The 21,462-nt window shown below is 48.1% G+C and overlaps 2 protein-coding genes and 1 long non-coding RNA gene across 5 annotated transcripts in view; 2 read left to right on the top strand and 1 right to left on the bottom strand.

Moving 5' to 3' along the window:
- The window catches only part of LOC111982855 (alpha-actinin-4-like), a 32,167-nt gene extending 25,433 nt beyond the window's left edge, over positions 1-6,734 (top strand). The window contains exons 2-5 of the mRNA XM_024014503.2: positions 3,410-3,524; positions 3,844-3,963; positions 4,704-4,790; positions 5,880-6,734. Coding sequence (XP_023870271.1) covers positions 3,410-3,524; positions 3,844-3,963; positions 4,704-4,790; positions 5,880-5,971 — 414 coding nt within the window. The 3' untranslated portion in view covers positions 5,972-6,734. The remainder of the gene's footprint in view (positions 1-3,409; positions 3,525-3,843; positions 3,964-4,703; positions 4,791-5,879) is intronic.
- Positions 6,735-7,594: 860 nt separating this feature from the next.
- LOC139022800 (uncharacterized) lies at positions 7,595-7,970 on the bottom strand. The gene is made up of 3 exons (XR_011473841.1): positions 7,883-7,970; positions 7,780-7,813; positions 7,595-7,641 (listed from the first exon to the last, which is right to left on the bottom strand). It is a non-coding gene; the product is annotated as an uncharacterized lncRNA (long non-coding RNA).
- Positions 7,971-9,791: 1,821 nt separating this feature from the next.
- On the top strand, positions 9,792-19,407 carry LOC111982854 (alpha-actinin-4). 3 transcript variants are annotated; one of them, XM_024014500.2, is made up of 15 exons: positions 9,792-10,053; positions 11,020-11,112; positions 11,614-11,844; positions 12,179-12,326; positions 12,680-12,830; positions 13,050-13,158; positions 13,382-13,522; positions 13,943-14,125; positions 14,326-14,460; positions 14,721-14,900; positions 15,371-15,517; positions 16,192-16,272; positions 16,675-16,740; positions 17,086-17,244; positions 17,402-19,407. In XM_024014500.2, exons 1-15 carry the CDS (start codon positions 10,006-10,008, stop codon positions 17,558-17,560), a joined length of 2,031 nt encoding a protein of 676 aa, XP_023870268.1. In that variant the 5' UTR covers positions 9,792-10,005; the 3' UTR covers positions 17,561-19,407. The 3 variants fall into 3 exon arrangements, with proteins under 3 accessions (XP_023870268.1, XP_023870270.1, XP_023870269.1); XM_024014502.2 differs by lacking the exon at positions 16,192-16,272; XM_024014501.2 differs by lacking the exon at positions 16,675-16,740 and having other exon boundaries at positions 9,796-10,053.
- Positions 19,408-21,462: the final 2,055 nt, after the last annotated feature.

Genomic DNA, 21,462 nt, shown 5'->3' with positions numbered 1-21,462 from the left:
AGCTACCTGTTGCTGTGCGTTTGAACAGTGTGGTTATTATGCGACTACTGCGTGAGACAATGGGCATCTCACAGACCTCTAGTGCCTTGGCCACCAMGCAGACCTAGCTAATTGAGCCGTAGCCTAAGAATAGGTGGCTTTGTGTCGGCCAAGGCGTTGCTGACTGACTCCCAGACCTGCCTGCTACCTTCCACCCCCCTTCCTGTACTCACTCGGGGGTGGACGACCCACACCTCTGCTGTCGCCTCTGACGAAATCCTCACAGGAGCTCCATGACAACACCCTTCCACACCTCATATAGCAGCAGTCATCATAATGACGACGATATTAACTTCATAATCTGTTCACTGGTTTCCTCACCTTTGTGACAGTTGAGAACACACAGTATCACCCCCTCCCCGGTCCCGGTCCATGTCCCTGACTGGGCCCGTCAGCCGTTGTCCCTCAGGCCATATTGATTTCTCCCACATAAACACACAGTCGGGGCATAGCGGCTAGCAGACGGTCCACTGATTTACCAGCTACGCTTCCAGAGCTAAGCTGGCCCTGCTGCTGCATGTTGGTGCCTGCCTGGCTTTCTGACTGAGAGATGGAGTGTTACTGACTGTGAGAGTGATGAGAGAGTGCACTCATCAGTGAGGGATTGGGTAGGCTGTCATTCATTACAGCAGTAGGGGTGAGGGGGGGGGGGGGGGGGATATTCACCATGGCAATGTAGTCATGGGGAAGGCACGGCGGTTGTGCAATAACATTGTGTGCGAGCCTACCTCATTCTTTCTAGCTGCAGCCAGCCAGCCACACCTTTACCTGTTGAGTGTGTCACAAAAGCAGATGTTTGACTAGGGTGCTGCGTGCGGTGTCAGAAGGAAGAAATGGGTGTGTAGGTAGGCTATGTGGGTTGTCGGTTCTTGCGTCTCCCTTGCATTCCTGCTCGGGGAGTGCTGGTGCTGCTGGTCGGTCGGTCGGCAGGCAGAGACCTGAGTTGTTTGTCTCCTTGTCTAAAACCTGGGCTATCCATCTACATTACCCTTAACACCTGTGAGGCTCAGCCCTGACGCAAAGACCAAAGGTGACCGTTGCTGTGGTCAAACTGAGCAGAACTCTGAGTTATTTTGATCCTCGTTAGTCAAACATGGACATACCAGCTGGTGAGAATACCATACCACCCCTGAAAGTATCTTTGGAGAGAAAAAACACATGGCTTTTATCTCCAACAATATTGAGCCAATGTTTCCTCCTGGCTGTTGCTCTGCGTGTCTGTCCAGGTCATTGTTTGTAGACTGAGAGCACAGAGAATTCTGTAATCCACGTGACCTGTGTTTTACTAGGATCTGTCTTGAGTGGCAATGATCCTGCTCTGTTCTTCAACACCACAACAATAGTGTCATCTAGTTGTTAGTACTGCACACTCTCAACCAACACATACCTGGCCATAGAAGGGCAAACTATTTGACTAGTGACGCTGAGTTGTAAAATCCCATTGTTAAAGCTGACAGCWCTGCCATGCCCAATCCCTTCCTGACTTAGAGATACACACCTGTGTCTCTGTGTGGCGTCATGTTTGGGATATGGTGCCAGAGCCTTAGCGCCTCATAGGGTTATTAGTAGCCTAGTGTTGTTGCTGAACACTGTTACCACAAGGAAGTAGAATACAATAGATTTATTTTCAACTGGTGGTTTTGTATCATGTAGGCTATTGGTGTCTAGATAGAGTAATTTGAATGCGACCTGGTTTACTCTGGTCGTGTTGGTAATTATCAACTGAGTTGATTTTAGCCATTGTTTTGTATGTAAATGGTACTGTGCTGTGCCACATCCCTGCTCAGTTGGAGGCCGATGGATAGCTGCAACGTGGGGGAGCATTGTTGGCAGAGGATGTTTGTGTCAGCCCTCCTCTCCTGCCCCTCCCCTGTCCCTGTGGGTCTCGCGCGGGCAGGGGAGTGAGGGGCTGGAAGGCAGGGAGCGGGCTGACGGGACTCATTATATACATGCTGCTCAATGAACCCTTTGTGTGGCAGCCCTTCGGAATGGGGGGAGAGGCAGGGCCAGCACCCTGTCATAATGTTGTCATACCYCAACACACACCGTAACACCCTGCCGGGCCATGCCTATCCTTTAGGGAGGGAGGGTCGACCGATCCCAACTTTGAGTTGGGGAAACAAGGCTTTTGGGGAGAAGGTGATAGGTGGAGGTTGTGAACAGAAGTTAAAAGGGGGGGGGGGGCAAAAAGGTGTGTTCAAACGGTATCTCAGAGAGGTTGAATGGTGCCATGTTGGGTCTTGTTGACTCTGGACAAGAAGAGCAAGGGTTAGTGTCCCCTATCTCTCCTGTTTGACCCACTCAGGAATCGGTGTGTTTTACTGGTGTTGGTGTGTATTACAGAAGCTATGTTCCAGTTTACTACACACACGGAGCCAAGAACCACAAGTGGTCCTCTTATGATGCCATTTCTGACTGATAAAGAATAGCCCAGTCTGAAAGGAACACCATTTAGCTCACAGTTCAGTTGCCTTCTCTGTGAGATTTTTCTTCCTTTTAAAAAAAGACCAGCAATTTGGGGAGAATATTTTTAACCCTCCACTAATGAATAGTGTGTGCCACAAGTTTTCAAAATAAGTAGATTCAAAACACGTGTTTTCCAATGACTGTTTGTCACTAGAAAGTGCCTCGTGACTTAATGTAGGGGGGATAAAACATGAATATTTTTTATTGTGGGTGCTGGTCTAGTTTTTAGAATGTGTACAGTTAACCTGGTCCCGGGTCTGTTTGTGCTATCAAGTCACCTCCGTGTCATGCGAGCCCTTTAAAGAATGTGTCTCTGAACGCAGAAACATGTTTGGCATGACGATGAGTTAACATGATGGTACAAACAGATATGTGACCAGGATAGCGTACACTGCAGTATATCAACGTTACAGCTCACTCACCTATCCCCTAAAGCACTCAGGTAAATACTTAGTGTTAGTTGAAGAGATCAGGGCCTGTATTCACAAAGAGGCTCTGAGTAGGAGTGCTGAAATAGGATCCGTTTTGCCTTTTTTAAATCCGAATGAATATGATTATATGGACAGGAGGACCTGATCCTAAATCAGCACTTCTACTCAGAATTATGTCAACCAATCATGGTGCACTTCCTGCCACGTGTAGCCTACTGTCTGAGGAACTTCAGCCCCCCCCCTTCCTGTTTTCTCCTGTGTCTGTTTTTAATTATATTACTAGGTAAGTTGACTGAGAATGCATTGACCTGGGTAATAGTTAAAGGGGAGAGGAGTGTGGATGAATGAGKCAATTTTTGTTCGACCAGAAGAAAGAGGGCCTCCTCCTAGCCCTCCAACACCACTCTGTGAGGTCACACCACTCTTTGACCTCGCTTCCGCCCTCTCTGATCTCACTTCCTGTCTCTCTCCAGACGTTCACGGCCTGGTGCAACTCCCACCTGAGGAAAGCAGGCACGCAGATCGAGAACATCGAGGAGGACTTCAGGGATGGCCTCAAACTCATGCTCCTGCTGGAGGTCATCTCGGGTGAGCCATCGTCTTGATCATCATTACACATACCAAGCTCTACTACCACAGAGTGCGGTGCCAGAAACAGACTCTCTAAACTACTAGTGTCTCCTGTTCTTTTGATACCTTTTCAACTAAGTAGTCTGGTCATAGGCCATGGCTTTGGCCATGTAGATGTTGTCTGTTTTGACTAGCAGCCCTGTGAAGGGTGATACTGTGACTTTAAAAGGAGCTGTGCCTGTCTGTTTTGCTGAGCCAGTGGAAAGGGCTGTTTTTGTCATGGGACTGGGCTCACTGCATTTTGTTTGCCTGTTTGTCCGTGTGTGTTCATCCACAGGCGAACGGTTACCTAAGCCCGAGAGAGGCAAGATGAGGGTCCACAAGATCAACAACGTTAACAAAGCGCTGGACTACATTGCCAGCAAGGGGGTCAAGCTGGTGTCCATCGGCGCAGAGGGTCAGTTTACCTACCACACAAGCACTCTGCGCGCATACACACACACACAGAGAGCACTGACAAACAACTCCAAAGCTCACAGCATCCTGCCAAATACATCTCCCACTTGGGAGCAAAGGCATTTGGCTGGAGAGGGAGGGAGCTGAGGGGGCAAGAGGCCCTTCACAAGGCCAGTAAATCAGGAGGAGAAACGGCTGTGCGCGTCCGACTCTGACGGTGTGACAGTGACCTTTCTGCTCCAGCTATCATGACAAACGGCCCCGCCAGCCTCCACTCCTCATTCCTACTGCATGATACACACAGCCCAGTTGTCATCGCTCCAGCTTAGCCCTCTAGCCCCCACCACCCGGACCAGCAGCCTACCACCCTACACCACCAAATGGCGAGACCGAGGCAGGCAGAGAGGGGGATATAAACTGATTTAAAGTGATTCAATGTTGAAGCGTTCGAGGGTCACAGGGGGACAGACAAAACCATTCTCTTATCTGTTCAAAACCACTGCAACAACTTGGGACATTGCTTGAATGCATTATGCATGCCTTACCCAGCCATATTTGTATTTGCACTGTACATTACATATTTGAATTTCACAAACATGTGCAGAACTAGTCCCAGATCCGRTTGTGCTATTATGACAAGTTGTTGACGTGACGGCACAAACAGATCTGGGACCAGGCTAATGCATAYCTGAGTTGATATTTTATTGTATTTATGAGTGATATCCTCTTTTTCTCTCTTAGAAATTGTGGATGGCAACGCCAAGATGACCCTGGGTATGATCTGGACGATCATCCTCCGCTTCGCCATCCAGGACATCTCTGTGGAAGGTCAGTCTCTCTCCTTTCAAATCTCTCTCTTCTCCTTCACCCCTTCCCTACTAGGCAGCTAAGGTTGGTTTAGAAAACAAAACATTGCTTTATGTTCTTCCTTTATTTTTTTTCAGTAAGTTATCTGAAAACGGTAGAACTGGTTTTTAACCTGGGGGATGTCACTGTCCTTAAACATATTCATAGATCCATTGCTGCTCTATGTTCTTATGCCACTAACCGAGCAGGCATTTTCCTCTTCTTTCACACACACACACACTCCTTCTCTTACTCAAAACAGCTGTGCTGAGGCGATTCCACAGGTAAATGAAGTGAAAGCAACTGGGTCTCTCAGATACAATACACACTCACACACACTAAAAACAACTCCCCTGCTCTGTTCTGCTGAGACCACAGGAGGTTGAGTGAGCCTAGCCAAGTGAATACAAGTCTGGCCTACATGCCTGCTCTGCTCTCACTGGTACTTGACTAAGACAGACAATGGCAGGAGAGATCGTTAACCCTAGCTTCCCCAGCTCTACTGCGCTCATCTGTGACCGGGAAAGAAGTTAAACACGTGAGCTATCTATAATGCACACTCCAACACAGTGGAAACTAGGTTTAGGCTGCATCTGGCTCTGAAATGGCACCCTATTCCTATAGGGCTCCTGGTCAAAAGTAGTGCACTATATAGGGAAGAGGGCTCTGGTCAAAAGTAGTGCGCTATATAGGGAAGAGGGCTCTGGTCAAAAGTAGTGCGCTATATAGGGAAGAGGGCTCTGGTCAAAAGTAGTGCGCTATATACGGAAGAGGGCTCTGGTCAAAAGTAGTGCGCTATATAGGGAAGAGGGCTCTGGTCAAAAGTAGTGCACTATATAGGGTGCCATTTGGACATACCATAGACCCCTCAAATTCACATTTGGACTTCAAAGCCAGTTCCACTGCCTTTTTTCATTCTTCCCCTCTAATCAGGACCTGATTTAGACCTGGGACACCAGGTGGGTGCAATGAATTATCAGAGAGAACAGAACCAGCAGTACTCTGCACCTCCCGGTTAGGACTTGAATATCCCTGCCATAGACTGTTATCTAACGCCTTCTCCCTTTCCAGAGACCTCTGCCAAGGAGGGCCTGCTCCTGTGGTGCCAGAGGAAGACTGCGCCCTACAAAAACGTCAACGTGCAGAACTTCCACATCAGGTAGCCTACGTGTTCACACGCACAGCCTCGACAGCAGCTAGATGTCATGCCTGACAACAGAACCTGAGACCGGAACAGACTATAGTATTTCTCCACAGACATTTTTTGACCTCTGAAAAATTCCATAGTAGTGAAGCCTGTTCAAACACTGCATCACTCACACACTCCAGCAAACTCCACCAGCTCTTCTAGAAAGACTGCCCCCTGCTGGTGAAACGTAGGATAGACAGAAGTAGGTGCGTAACCTATGGATATGCAGCATAAAACCGCCCCTTTTTTTTGTATTTTATTATTATAAAAAAAATATGCCCCCCCTCTTTTTCTCCCCCACTTCGTTATTTCCAATTACCATCTTGTCTCATCGCTGCAACTCCCCAACGGGCTCGGGGGAGGTGAAGGTTGAGTCATGCATCCTCCGATACATGACCCGCCAAACCACGCTCCTTAACACCCTTCTGCTTAACCCGGAAGCCAGTCGCACCAATGTGTCGGAGGAAACACCGTCAAARTGTCCACCGAAGTCAGCCTGCAGGTGCCCGGCCCTCCACCAGGAGTCGCTAGAGCGCGATGAGCCAAGTAAAGCCCCACCTGGTCAAACACACACCCCCCCCTAACCTATGGGACTCCTGGTCAAAACACAGCCTGGGATCGAACCTGAGTCCGTAGTAATGCAGTGCCGTCGACTACTGCGCTACTCGGGAGGCCACAGAACTGTCCCTCTCTGACCGCTCTCTCTCTCTCTCTGCCCCTCTCTCTCTGCCCCTCTCTCTCTGCCCTCTCTCTCTGCCCCTCTCTCTCTGGCCCCTCTCTCTCTGCCCCTCTCGTTCTCTGCCCTTCTCTCTCTGCCCCTCTCTCTCTGCCCCTCTCTCTCTGCCCTCTCTCTCCTGCCCTCTCTCTCTGCCCCTCTCTCTCTCTTTGATCTCTCTCTGCTCTCTCTGCCTCTCTCTGCTCTCTCTCTCTGCTCTCTCTGCTCTCTCTCTCTGCTCTCTCTCCTGCTTCTCTGCCTCTCTCTCGCTCTCATATTGACAGCTGAAGGACGGCCTTGCCTTCAACGCTCTGATCCACAGACACACAGGCAGAGCTCATTGACTACGACAAGCTAAGGAAGGTGAGTGGATCAGCACACACTCACACACCTCGCTTTTGATTGCATGACACGTCCGTGGCTTGTTTTCCTCACCCTCTGATTGTTTGCTCAGGATACCCTTTGACCACAACCTGAAACAATGCCTTTTGAGGTGGCTGAGAATACTAGACATCCCCAAGAGATGGACGCAGAGGTATGCACAAGGCAAGTTACTCCTGTTGTGTGTGTGTGATTGTATGCGTGTTTCTGCATATTCATACTGTTTCATTCATCTGACTACTCTTGCAATCCATGACTCCAATGTGCAGGTGGATGTGTGTGCCATCACGGCTGCTGTGGTCACCCTTTACACACAGACCGTTAGCCTCAGCCCCCCCTCTTCTCCTCTCCCTCCCTTCATCCTTCTCAACCGTTTTTCTGTTGGATTGTCCGCTCCCCAGTTTCCCTGTTCACAATTCTATCTTTCAGTTTGAATAGCTGTTGTGAAGTGTGTCTGTCTGTCTCCTTCTACGTGTATAACTGTGCCCTGGCCGTCGTTGTCTCCCTCTGTGTATACACTGTCTCTGTCTGTGTATAACTATCCCTGCCTGTATGTCTCCCTCTGTGTATAACTGTCTTCTTCTGTGTATAACTATCCTGCCTGTGTGTCTCCCTCTGTGTATCTGTCCTGTCTGTGTATAACTATCCGGCTGTGTGTGGTCTCCTGCTGTGTATAACTATCCTGCCTGTGTGTCTCCCTCTGTGTATAACTATCCCTGCCTGTGTGTCTCCCCTCTGTGTATAACTATCCCCTGCCTGTCGTTGTCTCCTCTGTGTATAACTATCTGCCTGTGTGTCTCCCTCTGTGTATAACTGTCCTGCTCCTGCCTGTGTGTCTCCCTCTGTGTATAACTGTCTCTGTCTGTGTATAACTGTCCCTGCTGTGTGTCCCTCTGTGTATTAACTATCCCTGCCTGTGTGTCTCCTCTGTGTATAACTATCCCTGCCTGGTGTGTCTCCCTCTGTGTGATAACTATCCCTCGCGCGGTCCGCCTTGTGTTCCCTCTGTGTATAACTGTCTGTGTATAACTGGTTTCATCCTGTCCTGTGTGTCTCCCTCTTGTGTATAACTATCTCCTCTGCTCTGTTGCTCTCCCTCTGTGTATAACTATCCTGTCTGTTCGTCTCACCTCTGTGTAATAACTGGTCTCTGTCTGCCTGTATGTGTGTAAACTGTGGTTTCCCTACAGACATTGTGAACACTGCCCGTCCGGATGAGAAAGCCATAATACCTATGTGTCCAGTTTCTACCCAATGTGCCTTCTCTGGAGCCCACGAAGGTACCCCTTACCCAATCCCAGCACTACTCCTTCCTGCCCCCCATCCTACACATCTCCCACCCTCTCTCCTTTCCCTCCGCTGAAGGTGTCCTGTCCTCTGTCCAGGACATCTCCCTCGTCGTATGGCCGGCTTCTACCGCTCGTGGACTGTTCCCTCCCCATGCGGCAGCATGTCTTGATTATGGGGGCCTCACCGGAACTTTTTTAGAGAAAACACGTCTTCGCTCATACCTAAGACTACGACCTATGAACGAAACTAAGTAAACTGAACGGTTTTGCTCTCTTAGATACGTTACAAAATTATGACTTGTGCCTGGTAAATCAACAGGGCCTCATGGCTGCTCGGTGTGGTGCTCGGGACGAGGGCCCTCGTTCTACGTTATGATTGCCTTGGATTTGTGATCAGGCCCGGGGCCTCTTCTAGGTTTGATATGATTTCTTGATATCAAGTCAGGGATCCCTGGGGTCGCAGCCTTCGTATGAGTTTACTGAGCATGAGGGATCGTGGCCTAGATATCAGGCTCTGGGTCCAGTTGTGTCTGAAGGGGCAAGGTAAGGGGTAGTCAGGCCTGGGTCAGTTTGGTCTGAGCAGGGGTAGGCTAGATCAGGCCTGGGTCAGTTTGTGTCTGAGCAGAGGGTAGGCTAGATCAGGCCTGGGTCAGTTTGTGTCTGAGCAGAGGTAGGCTAGATCCGCTGGGTCAGTTTGTGTCTGAGCAGAGGGTAGGCTAAAGTCAGACGGAAATAGAAAAACTCTTGAGAAACATCTTCCTAGATGTTTGTGTGTTTTTTTGATTTCACCCCCAACGCCTCTGGTCCTCTCTATCTGCTTCTGCTCGATTCATCCTCTTATTCTCTTCCTTTTCTCTCTATTCTCCTCCTTTCACATCCTCTCTTTTCCCCGCTCTTCCTCTCCCTGTGGACTGAGAACAGGAAGCCTGCTGACCGGGCATGTTTTTTAATGTCGCTGTAATTAGTTTTTTATTCATTAAGAAGTTGTTTATGCACTCCAGTTCAGGAGAGGTGTGTGCTCATGCAGAACTGTTTGCCACAGTCGCACTGTTGCCTTGACTCCAGAACACCACAGTAAGCTGCTAGTGGCCCGCCGTGCTGGTTAACATACAGTCCTTTGGGCAATCATTTGTTCATTTTTTGTGAACAATCATTAATCCTCCAGAAACAGTATGGACATTGGTTAGACTAGTGTACCCCTTCTCTTTAGTTTTAGGACCAGGAGGACCTTTTCTGCTATTACCAGCTTGACAGTTTTAAATATTATAATCCAAATGGTGTGTTTCCCAACCTCCGCATTGTGGCCCCGGCAGACCCCTCCTGTCTCCCGAGGTGGCTCTCTGTCTGCTTTTCTCCTTCTTCATGGTAACCCCACAGCGACCCCCCCCCTTCCCACAGTGCTTCATTGGAGGCCCCAGAGTAGGGGGCAGCAGCAGTGGGTCCGGCGTCTACTCCATTCACTACACCCCACCCCTCATTCACCCCCCACCTCACTGTGTGGCGGGGCCCTCTGGCTTTGGGTAGCTTGGCTTCACCACTTCTCTCTCTCTCTCTCTCTCCGCTCACTGCCTGGCCAGGGTTGTGTAGATATCGTGGGCACCTAGGCCCGACGAGAAGGCCATCATGACCTATGTCTCCTGCTTCTATCACGCCTTCTCTGGCGCCCAGAAGGTGAGCACCGCCACCTTTAACCCCCCCCTGACCTCTGTGACACCAGCCAGGGTCACTGGCAATGTCACACTGGCCAAGGATGCTCACTGACGCTTTGGGCTCACACTACACTTCTACGAAACAACAAAAACACCCCTCCTTACTCTGTAACTTCCCTGTTTCAACTCTTCCCCCGTAGACTGATCATTAGCAGTGTTTCCCATAGCTACAGTTAAGGCGTTACTCTAACAAAGCAGTTATGACGTTGGATGAAATGAGCTTCAACTGATCTGTGGGAAGCGCTGTTAACGACGGTTCAACTGTTAACACCGCAACTGTTTCCATGTGTATAATGTGTTTTTCTGTGGAGATTACTCAGTAGTGTTAGACGTTCCAAGGTATAATACAGCTTCTTACTGTTTCTTTATTTCAGTGGTTTAAGTCCCTAAACACACCAGCTGATGTGGACAAAAGCGGTACAGAACCAGACCGAATGCTCCCGTTGTATAGGAGAAGCATGTAGCTTTTTGAGGCCACAGCGTGTGAAGTTGGCACACACAGTACATYGAACTAACCATTGTCAGCTGTAGCATGCTGCGTTAGCATCTACCCGTACTACTGTGCAGCCATCCAACGGCTTTGCGTATGTGCACGGTGTTTAAATAAAGTGCAAGTCACGGCTAGTGTGTGGTTTTTGTGTGTTCACTCAGTTTACGGCGTTGTTCATAGCTAAAATGAGATCTTACACTCCGTCTAGTTAAAAGTCAAACTCCAGTTGAGTAAGGCCAGCACACGGTACATAGTACCTTCAGTTTGAGCTTGAACTGCATTTGTCTTCGACTGGTAGACAGTTGATCTGTATTGTACATTTGACCCCACTCTGGTAAAAGCCACACACATTTGTACACATGCTCCTTGACGTTGGCGACCTAATCCATAACAAGCAACCTGTGTATTTGCACTGCTGACGATTCTCATCTGTGATAGGCTGAGACTGCAGCCAATAGGATCTGCAAGGTGCTGGCTGTCAACCAGGAGAATGAGCACCTGATGGAGGACTACGAGAAGCTGGCCAGTGACGTGAGTAGTACACCACTGTCTGTCTGTACCTCCCTCCCTCCTCACCAAACGTCTACTCTCTGTTCACCACACGTCTACTCTCTGTCTGTACCTCCCTCCCTCCTCACCACACGTCTACTCTCTGTTCACCACACGTCTGCTCTCTGTTCACCACACGTCTACTCTCTGTCTGTACCTCCCTCCCTCCTCACCACACGTCTACTCTCTGTTCACCACACGTCTACTCTCTGTCTGTACCTGCCTCCCTCCTCACCACAAGTTTACTGTCTGTCAGTGAGAAATGTTGCTCTGTCCRTCTGATGGGCTGTCCATGTTTCCTAGCTCCTCTAGTAACTTCCATAGGTGTTATTTCCTCATCACCTCCAAATAGGCAAATTCTCCACTAAACTTCCCTTACACCTTTTGCAGTTTTATTCATATCTCCCATAAAAACATCTGCCCTCCTTTCTCTCACACTTATACGTGTTATTAGCATCACTCTATCCCTCTCCTCTGCCCTAGCTGTTGGAGTGGATCCGCCGGACCATCCCGTGGCTGGAGAACCGGGCTCCAGAGAAGACCATGGCCGAGATGCAGCAGAAGCTGGAGGACTTCCGGGGCTACCGCCGCGTCCACAAGCCCCCCAAGGTGCAGGAGAAGTGTCAGCTGGAGATCAACTTCAACACCCTGCAGACCAAGCTGAGGCTGAGCAACAGGCCCGCCTTCATGCCCTCCGAGGGACGCATGGTGTCGGTGAGTGGGACTGGCGGACGGACGCATGGAAACAGACGGTTTAAACATGTAGAGCAGTTGTACCAATGATGCCCATCCATATCTATTGGACAATTCACACGTCATAAAACTCTTCTGTATTATTTCACTATCATTATTCTTTAGATCATTATAATAGTTAACGTTATTGTCCCATAATGGGAAATTGGCTTGCGACAGTTTAAAAAGGCATGACAACATGATTTATAACACCAAATACATCTATAAACAAATTGCACTAGAGAGAGTAATGCAGTTATACAGTGTAGTGTTCTTTCTACTGTATGGTGGATCAGTGTCCTCTCCCTGGCTGCAGGATATCAACGGGTCATGGCACAACCTGGAGGGGGCGGAGAAGGGCTACGAGGAGTGGATGCTCAACGAGATCCGTCGCTTGGAGAGGCTGGACCACCTGGCTGAGAAGTTCCGTCAGAAAGCCACTATCCACGAGTCCTGGACTGATGGTATTGAGACGCTAGTTACTGTACAGACTACACTGCCCCTTTCCCTCACTCTACCATAGGGTTGCAAAATTCCAGTGACTTTCCCAGATTTTCCAGAACTAGTTTCTGGAGGATTCTGGATTTCCTGCTTGTTCCCTGCTGATTCTGGGAATCTTCCAACTGGGATTTCTGGAAAACTTTAGAGTTTGGGGAAAGTTACTGGAATTTTGCAACCGTACTCTACCTAGAAACTTGTTGATTCCCCTGCTTTAACCATATTGATAATATATTGAAGAAGTAAGGGTTTTGAATGAGTTGGATTGGATATCTTGAGGCTTACTGTCTTTAACCCCCCCCCCCCCTTCCTTCCCCAGGTAAGGAGGCCATGCTGACCCAGAAGGACTATGAGACAGCCAGCCTGTCGGAGGTCAAGGCTCTGCTGAGGAAACACGAGGCGTTTGAGTCTGACCTGGCCGCCCACCAAGACCGCGTGGAGCAGATCGCTGCCATCGCACAGGAACTCAAGTAAGAGAGCGGGAGGGATTTGAGGAGTCTATGGAGGGATGGAGTAAATCAGATGGGGGGGGGGGGGGAGAGGATGGGAGATCGTGGGAGGGGACAGAGTGGATGGAAGGATGAATGGAGAAATAATCCAGGGGAATACAAGGATGGCGATTGCGGGCAGGTTGATTAGGACTCATGTGTAAAGATAATAATTACACGTATGTGTTCCCTGTGCCCCAGTGAGCTGGACTACTACGACTCCCCTAGTGTGAATGCCCGCTGTCAGAAGATCTGTGAGCAGTGGGACGCCCTGGGGTCTCTCACCCAGAGCCGCAGGGAGTCTCTGGAGGTACGCCCCCGCCCAGCCACCTTTCACACACTCCCATCTACTCATACATGACATGCTTCTAAGGTCATGACAAGGACACGTTTACACTTCAAAAATGTGTAGACACACACACCGACTTTCTACCAGGGTTCCCTTACCCCACTTCTGTGTCTCATGTTCAATCCCTGTCACATAGATTCTAGTGTTCCCAGCAGGTACCTGACCCCAGTCTCTCCCCCCACAGAGGACAGAGAAGCAGCTGGAGTCCATTGACGAGCTGTACCTGGAGTACGCTAAGAGGGCGGCACCCTTCAACAACTGGATGGAGGGGGCCATGGAGGACCTGCAGGACATGTTCATCGTTCACAACATCGAGGAGATCCAGGTAAAAGACTAGTTACACCCATCACCAACCGTTTACTGCTTTACATCCCCGGAGGGTCTCCACTATCACAATGTATCATCATGACCTGTGCTGTTAACAGTAGGTTGTCAATGAAGTTGTCATTTAGTCTCGCACTGGGTAACGAACGTTCAGGATGACTGGAAATCGACCGGTTCAGTAGCAATGCTACCGTACCTGTGGACTTCCAGTCATTGCGCTAACGCTACTTAGCTTTGGCTTGTGAAAATACTGTTAACGTCCTTCATACTTGCACGTATGGTATCCACGGGTTCATCTGACAGATAAGGGTACGTACTGTGATACCATGCAGATCTCTCTTTTCATCTGTCCATTCCCTCTGTCCACCTCATTTCCCATCCTTCTCCTTCCTTTCTCTCTCCCTTTTCCTCTCTCTTACAGGGCCTAATCACAGCCCATGAGCAGTTTAAGTCTACCCTCCCAGAGGCCAACAAGGAGCGGGAGGCCATCCAGGCCATTCAGGCCGAGGTGCAGAAGATTGCCCAGTACAACGGCATCAAGCTGAGCGGGGGCAACCCCTACACCACCATCACACCCAAGAGTATCGACGACAAGTGGCACAAGGTGTGTGTGTGTGTGTTTTCAATGTGTACCTGTGGCTGTATGTTCATATGCTCTGTGACGTGTGCTTTTGACAGTTTTTGTGGTAGTTAATAACCTACCTAAAACAGGCCCCTGAGTGAGCCTCAGCCTTGTGGCTTTGCTGCTACTATGGGGATGTGTGCTGTGCTGACTGGCGCCCCCATCTGGTGTGTGTTTTGTAGGTGGAACAGCTGGTGCCCCAGCGTGACCGGGCCCTGCAGGAGGAGCTGGCCAAGCAGCAGTCTAACGACCACCTGCGCCGCAAGTTTGCCACCCAGGCCAACATCGTCGGGCCCTGGATACAGACCAAAATGGAGGTACAGCAAAGGCACAGATCCATACGACATAAGATTGACTCAGCCCTCTTAGAGTTGTTAGCTCTATTGACTCTGTGCCTCCTGGGTCGTGTTCATAATGGCAGTTAACAGAACATGTTTTTAAATGTTTTGTAACGGAAAACTAAATTGATCATCCAGGTTGACCCTTCCTGTTTTCTTCCGTTTGGTGCCTAGTGAATACACGCCGGCCCTGGCCTTTTGGTGATCTGATCCGTGAATATTTGTGTGTGTGTGTACAGGAGATTGGGCGGATATCCATTGAGATGAATGGAACTCTGGAGGACCAGCTGGTGAACCTGAGAGAGTATGAGCAGAGCATCATAGAGTACAAGCCCAACATCGACCAGCTGGAGGGAGACCATCAGCTCATCCAGGAGGCTCTCATCTTTGACAACAAATACACCGCCTACACCATGGAGGTAGCTCGACAAAACACTGGCTTTTCTGCAGCCCAAATGGCCCCCTATTCCCTTTATTGTGTGCTACTTTTGACCAGGGCTGGTAATAAAAGTAGTGCACTATGTAGGGAGTAGGGGCCATTTGGGATGCTACCCTGCTCGGGACTATCTGTTGGTTATTTTTCTGTCTGATATAGGTCACTGTTTTTCACCTTTTTATTTTCTCTGATTTTCATCGTCTATTTAAAAAAAATTGTGACAAGTTTATTTTACCAGTTGGGTCAGTTGAGAACAAATTCTTATTTACAATGACAGCCTGTAGTTATTTTTTTTTTCTCCCTGTATTAGATCTATGTTTGTCCGTTCGTCTCTGTTCTACACATCACATTACACTTGTTACCATCTCTCCGCCTTACTCAGTACTGTTTCTTCTGCATGTGGTTAACCTTCAACATATATATTCTCTCTCTCCATCTTTCCCTGCATCCCAGCACCTGCGGGTGGGCTGGGAGCAGCTCCTCACCACCATCGCCCGCACCATCAACGAGATCGAGAACCAGATCCTGACCCGCGACGCCAAGGGCATCAGCCAGGAGCAGCTGCATGAGTACCGCACTTCCTTCAACCACTTTGACAAGGTCAGGGGTCAACATGCAGGGATCATGCGAGAGGGACAGGAGGGCTTCTTTATGTATAAAATAACATTTAAAAAAAAATGTCTGCGACAAGGCTGTTATTGTCACCAGCTTTTGCAGTTGAGTATCTTACTCGAAGAGGGGTTTACTCTTAACTCATGTATGTGCAGATTCTTAAGTCTTATGCGTAGTACTTAAGTCCCCCCTCTTATTTCAGAAGGGAAACTCCGGTGGGAGTAAGACATAGGTTCATCCTCACAAGTCTAGTCTATTTCCTGTTTGTTGACATTCACAGGTGGAACTAGTTTTGTTTCACCATGGGTTGGAGAGGGCTGGTGCTGTGTAGAGTGGAACTGAGTGCACTGGGGGGGGGGGGGGGTAACCCCCGAGTTCACCTCACCCATCCCGCAACACCATACCTCTCCTTTGGAGACACTGGCCCCTCATGGTCACTGGTGTGCCTGTCATCGTGTCTAGGATCACAGATGTGTTTTCCCCATAAGCTCATTGTTTAACATCTAACATGCGTTTGTCTGTGTCTGTCTGTCCATCACCCTCATCTTGCATGCCATGATCCCATCACCTGACCACTCCCACCTGGCATCCTGCTGTGCTTGGTCCATCCTGGTGTCCGTCATCGCGGTGTGCGCTGTAATTGGCTGGTGGTGACCTCACAGGACCACAGTGGGGCCCTGATGGCTGAGGAGTTCAAGGCGTGCCTGATCAGCCTGGGCTACGATGTGGAGAATAACAAAGCGGTAAGGAGCACAATCAAGCTAGGTTGGGAGCGGAGGAGAGAGGGGCTGCTGCTGTTACCCGTTTAAACTGCTGGGGCCACTCTCTTCCTGGCTCTTTCCTTGCCTGTGCTGTCATTCACCCTCATTTCACCCACTGGCCTCCAGCCTCAGCTCCGACACTGCTGTTTTTTTTTACCTTGCTTTGACTCGTCTCTCTTATAACGTTGTTTTATTTTTTCACTCTCACATTACTCACCTCCGCACCTCCCCTCCTTTGTTCCTCCTCTTCCCATGCTTCTATCTGCTCATGTCTTCCTCCTCACTTCATTTTCTGTCCTCTTCGAATTCACACTCCCTCTATTGCTCTTCTTTTCCTTCCATATCTGTTCCTCCTCCTCTCCATCTCTCGGCCCCTGGGAACAGAAGCGCACAGGGCAGATGGACATGGACAATTACCGCGCTCTGCTCGTTGCGACTGGAAACAGCCTGGTACTGCCTGCCGCTTCTCTCTGCTCTCTCTCTCTCCTCTCAATCTTTTTCTCCCTCTGTCTTGAGTTTAGAGTAAGACCCTTACTGTTGTAGCTACTATGACATGGTAAGTTTAATGTGTAGTAACTGTCTTGTAACACAATCCCTCTTAATAACCTTGCCCCTAAGCAGATATTAATACAATTTTTATCGTTGAGGCTTGTTGTCAAATTCAACTCAAATGGATAAGTTAAATGTTTAATTAGTGGTAATATTGCTCAGAGGTTGGTCATTGGTCAATGATGCCCTCGATTTCCTATTTTTGTCTGGGTTAACCCATGTTTTTCCTGTGGTGGTGGTTTCCAGGGCGATGCCGAGTTTGCCCGCATCATGGGCATAGTGGACCCCAACAACAGCGGCGCAGTCACCTTCCAGGCCTTCATAGACTTCATGTCCCGGGAGACCACAGACACCGACACAGCCGACCAGGTCATCGCCTCCTTCAAGATCCTGGCTGCAGACAAGGTGGGGGGGTTTGTGTGGGTGGAATGGTATTGGGCTTGTGTGTGTGTGAGAGATGCAGCTACTTGAGACAGCTGAAGTAGACAAACTATTATTACACAACTATCACTCTGTTATTCACCGCCCCTCCCTCTCTTCCATCTCCCTCTCTCTCTGTCAGAACTTCATCACGGCTGAGGAGCTGAGGCGTGAGCTGCCTCCAGACCAGGCGGAGTACTGCATCGCCCGCATGGCGCCCTACTCAGGCCCCGACGCGAAGCCCGGAGCCCTCGACTACATGTCCTTCTCCACCGCCCTCTACGGGGAGAGTGACCTCTAGGAGCACACCACAGGGGGGAGGGATGGGGACGGGATGAGGTTTGGGGTGGAAGGGGGGTACATAGAGGCTTGCCAGGCCCAATGCAGAGCAGACACTCTCCACCCCTCTAGATATAGCCTGCAGTTACTGAGAGCAGTAGGAGGAGAGAAGAGGGGAGTGAGTCTGCAGCCAGTGGATTGATTGGCTCTGTAGAAGAGGGAGGGGCTGCATGTGGAGAGTCCTGGGAAGTGATTGGTGGACAGCTCTACTGCTCCCTCTAAGTTCTGGTCCTGCAGTGCCCCTGAGTGTGCAGGTTTTCATCTCAAACTGGTTGGCTGTCGCAACCTGTTATCCTCAACTTACTTTGTTCACAGATCAACTACAATCAAATGCACATCATGTTATGGGGTGAAAACAGCAACCACAGGTGCGCTTCTGGGTCAGAACAGAATGAGGACACTGCTCTGTAGTGCAAGTCCATCTTCACCTCTCTCTTGGGGACGGGGTACAAGATATTCTGATTCTTATACCTTTTTTTGTTTATTTTATCTTGCTGGGGGGGGGGGGGGGTTGCGGATTAGAACACAGAGATATATGAAGGGGGGGGGGGGGGCAGGGGGTTTGAACAGAGAATAATGACATGTACCCATACCACATTTTGCTGGATAATTGGAACTTGGATTGCTAACCTCAATTCTTTCCTTTTCCTCCTGTTTGTTTGTTTCTTTTGTCCAGCAAATGTGAGTAATTGGGTTCAGTGCTGTACATACTTATTTTTCCAGTACGCAACACAGTCAGAATACTCATCGCAGGCTTGTAGGGCAAAACAAGTGGCATTTTTAAAAGGAAAAACAACAAACGGCAAAGGAAAAAAGAAATAGCAGTTTCACACATTGAGTACCGTAGATAGGTTTGAGTTACTGTGAGTCTCCATTTGGGTAAAGGTTTATTTTTGTTATTTTTTCAACGGTCAAATATGGAATCCTGTCTGATTGAAGATATGGTGACAATTTAGTTGGAGGAAGTATATGTGAGGCCTTTATAGCTTCTATGTAAACATCACATGACACTTGACATAAACATGTTGGCATTTAAGAAACTTTGCTTTCCTGATATATCACTTTGACATGGAGGCATATAAGATGCTCTTGTTCACCCAATCTAATCATTTATTTATAGTTTCAACTGAAGAACATATGAAATAATATCAGGTCATGTAAAGCTTACATGGACAAAGTGAAGGCCCACCACTATCCTCAGTTGAATTGTTTCTATAGGAACACCACTTTAGAGAGTTCCCCGAGGAAGTTGGAAACAATTGGAGTACTAAAAATGTGCCTGTTAGTGGCTACAGCCTTGTCTCTCACTCTTTCATCCCTCCATCTCCTTGTCTGTCTTCTCTCTGCAGCAGGACAGGCAGGGACCCAGTGTAAAGGAGGGCAAAGGGAGGGGGCCAGAGTCTTAATAAACATTCCATTATGTCTTAAATAAAAGGAAATGACTGTCTACCAATCTATGCAATCATCTATATCCAATATCACAGAGTTCAGAGAGATGGCAGGAATTGATTTGAAGAAATTGACTAAATTAAGTGCAAGACGTTTGTTTTATTTCTTTAATATTTGTAAAGGAGAGGGGTTGAGGAGCTTAGGGGGATGCGAGCCAGAGGGACTGGAGAAAAATAAGAATTGGGCCAAAAGCTTGTACTTTTACATGCCTGGTTGGAAAGCATTGAACTTCGGGAATTGTGATTTCTTCATTTCTGTGCTCTTTAATATCAAACCTTATCTGCTGTACTGGAAACTGCAAAACGGCCTTCTGTCTAAAAGTGAATTTCACAAGCACACATAAAGTTTCCTTATAAAATACTACGACTTGGTTGTCTTTTTTCCCCTTCTCTAGGTCTGCTTCTAAATATATCTACATAGCCTATCCATCCTCTGTAATACATGTTATTGTTAGTAATATATGATTCTGGACAGTTAATGGGTCTACTCATACTACCTTTTAAAAAAATAAGCAAATAGTAATTTCCTCCTGGTAGAATAAGTGAAATTCGGCTGCTTAGTCTGCATGGTTATGTCCGCGTGAGGGAGACGTAGGACCACCAGTAGTAGGAGACAGACCACCAGGAGTAGACCGTTCTTACCTCAGCAAATGGGTCTATTAACGTTTATAAAACACTGGTAGATGTCAATAAAAAGACGATGTTTGCTATAACTACTTTTCATACACCAGCCCACTGTGAACAAGTAGGCCTAAATAATGTTTCGTTCCCGTTGTGCAGCAGTTACGCACATGTTATTGTCGAACAGAAGGGGGCTGGCTACTTGGGGAGAAAGCCAATGTAGTGATTTGACAGGGGAGATCTAGATGCTCATATTGTTTGCACTCAAATCCAGGAGGACCGAGAACCACATTTACAATTATAGTGTAGGTTTTGAAGACATTTCCCCGTGAACTATTCCTGATTATTCATCACTTGCCACAGGTTTCGCGGGAAAGCGCAATAATTTGGGAACAACCCGTTTTGTCGTGCCACATGTGAAGAGATCTTCCGCTTACCAACAAAATGGACTGCTGAAAGTTAAAAATAATATAAATAGCTGTCCTTTAACCTTTTTTCGCGTTAACGGCTCAACCAAAGGTTGGCTTGGCTGGCGACTTGCGCACCGCGCTTTGCCACAGAGACCGAAGCCGGTGCAACAACTAGCGGAGCCACACGCCTGGGCTGTGGCAGTGGGACGTATGCTGGTCCTCACTTTCACCTGTCGCGTGCTGCTCATCATCTTGTTGCGTTTAAAATATACAGTTTTGCACTCACGTTTTATATTACATCTGTGCTCTAGCTGAGTGAAGTAGACTGTAATAGGTAGAAAGCAGTGGTTGCCATCTTAAGCAGTGCTGAAACCCTTTTCATTCAGATTGGCTACTTCCATGAATTAAGGGCATATACCTGTTTTCTTGAGTCCTAGAGCTCTGAGTGATGACCTAAAGTCAGTTTAGTTGTATCTCCTAAATGGTTATGGTCAGTACTAGAGTATGACAAACTGATCATACTACTCAGTGAGTAGGGAACGTATCTACCTCCAAGCCATGGAGTGGAATCTGAGAAAGTGCTATAAAGCCAATGTTCCCTAAAGAGGAGGCAGTGTATGGAGTACACAAACACTGGCCAACTAGCCCTGACCACAGGCCAGAGATTTCAGCTGTTATTTTTACAATCCTTGCCTTTTGTCACTGGCCTACCCCATAATGTCGAAGTGGAATTATGTTTTTAGAAATGTTTACAAATTAATAAAAAAAATGAAAAGCTGAAATGTCTTGTCTAAGTATTCAACCCTTTTGTTATGGCAAGCCTAAATAAGTTCAGGAGTAAACATTTGCTTATCAAGTCACGTAAGTTGCATGGACTCACTCTCTGCAATAATGGATATTTGAAGGACTACCTCATTTCTGTACCCCACACACACAATTATCTGTAAGGTCCCTCAGTGGAGCAGATCATTTCAAACACAGATTCAAGCGCAAAGACCAGGGAGATTTTCTAATGCCTCGCAAAGAAGGGCACCTATTGGTAGGTGGGTAAAACAAAAGCAGACACTGAATATCCCTTTGAGCGTGGTGAAGTTGTTAATTACACTTTGGGTTATATATCAAAACACTCCGACACTAAAGAAGATACAGTCGTCCTTCCTAACACAGTTGCTGGAAAGGATTAATGGCTGCGATAGAACTGAGGATGGATCAACAACATTGTAGTTACTCCACAATACTAACCTAAATGACAGAGTGTAAAGGAAGCCTGTATAGAATAAAAATATTCCAAAACATGCATCCTGTTTGCAATAAGGCACTAAAGTAAAACTGCAAGAAATGTGGCAAAGAAATTATCTTTATGTCCTGAATACAACATGTAATGT

This window comes from Salvelinus sp. IW2-2015, linkage group LG22, assembly GCF_002910315.2.
Source record: "Salvelinus sp. IW2-2015 linkage group LG22, ASM291031v2, whole genome shotgun sequence".
NCBI classification, from domain to species: domain Eukaryota; kingdom Metazoa; phylum Chordata; class Actinopteri; order Salmoniformes; family Salmonidae; genus Salvelinus; species Salvelinus sp. IW2-2015.
Note: the sequence above shows the minus strand (reverse complement) of the source record. Positions and strands in the feature narration are given on the sequence as shown.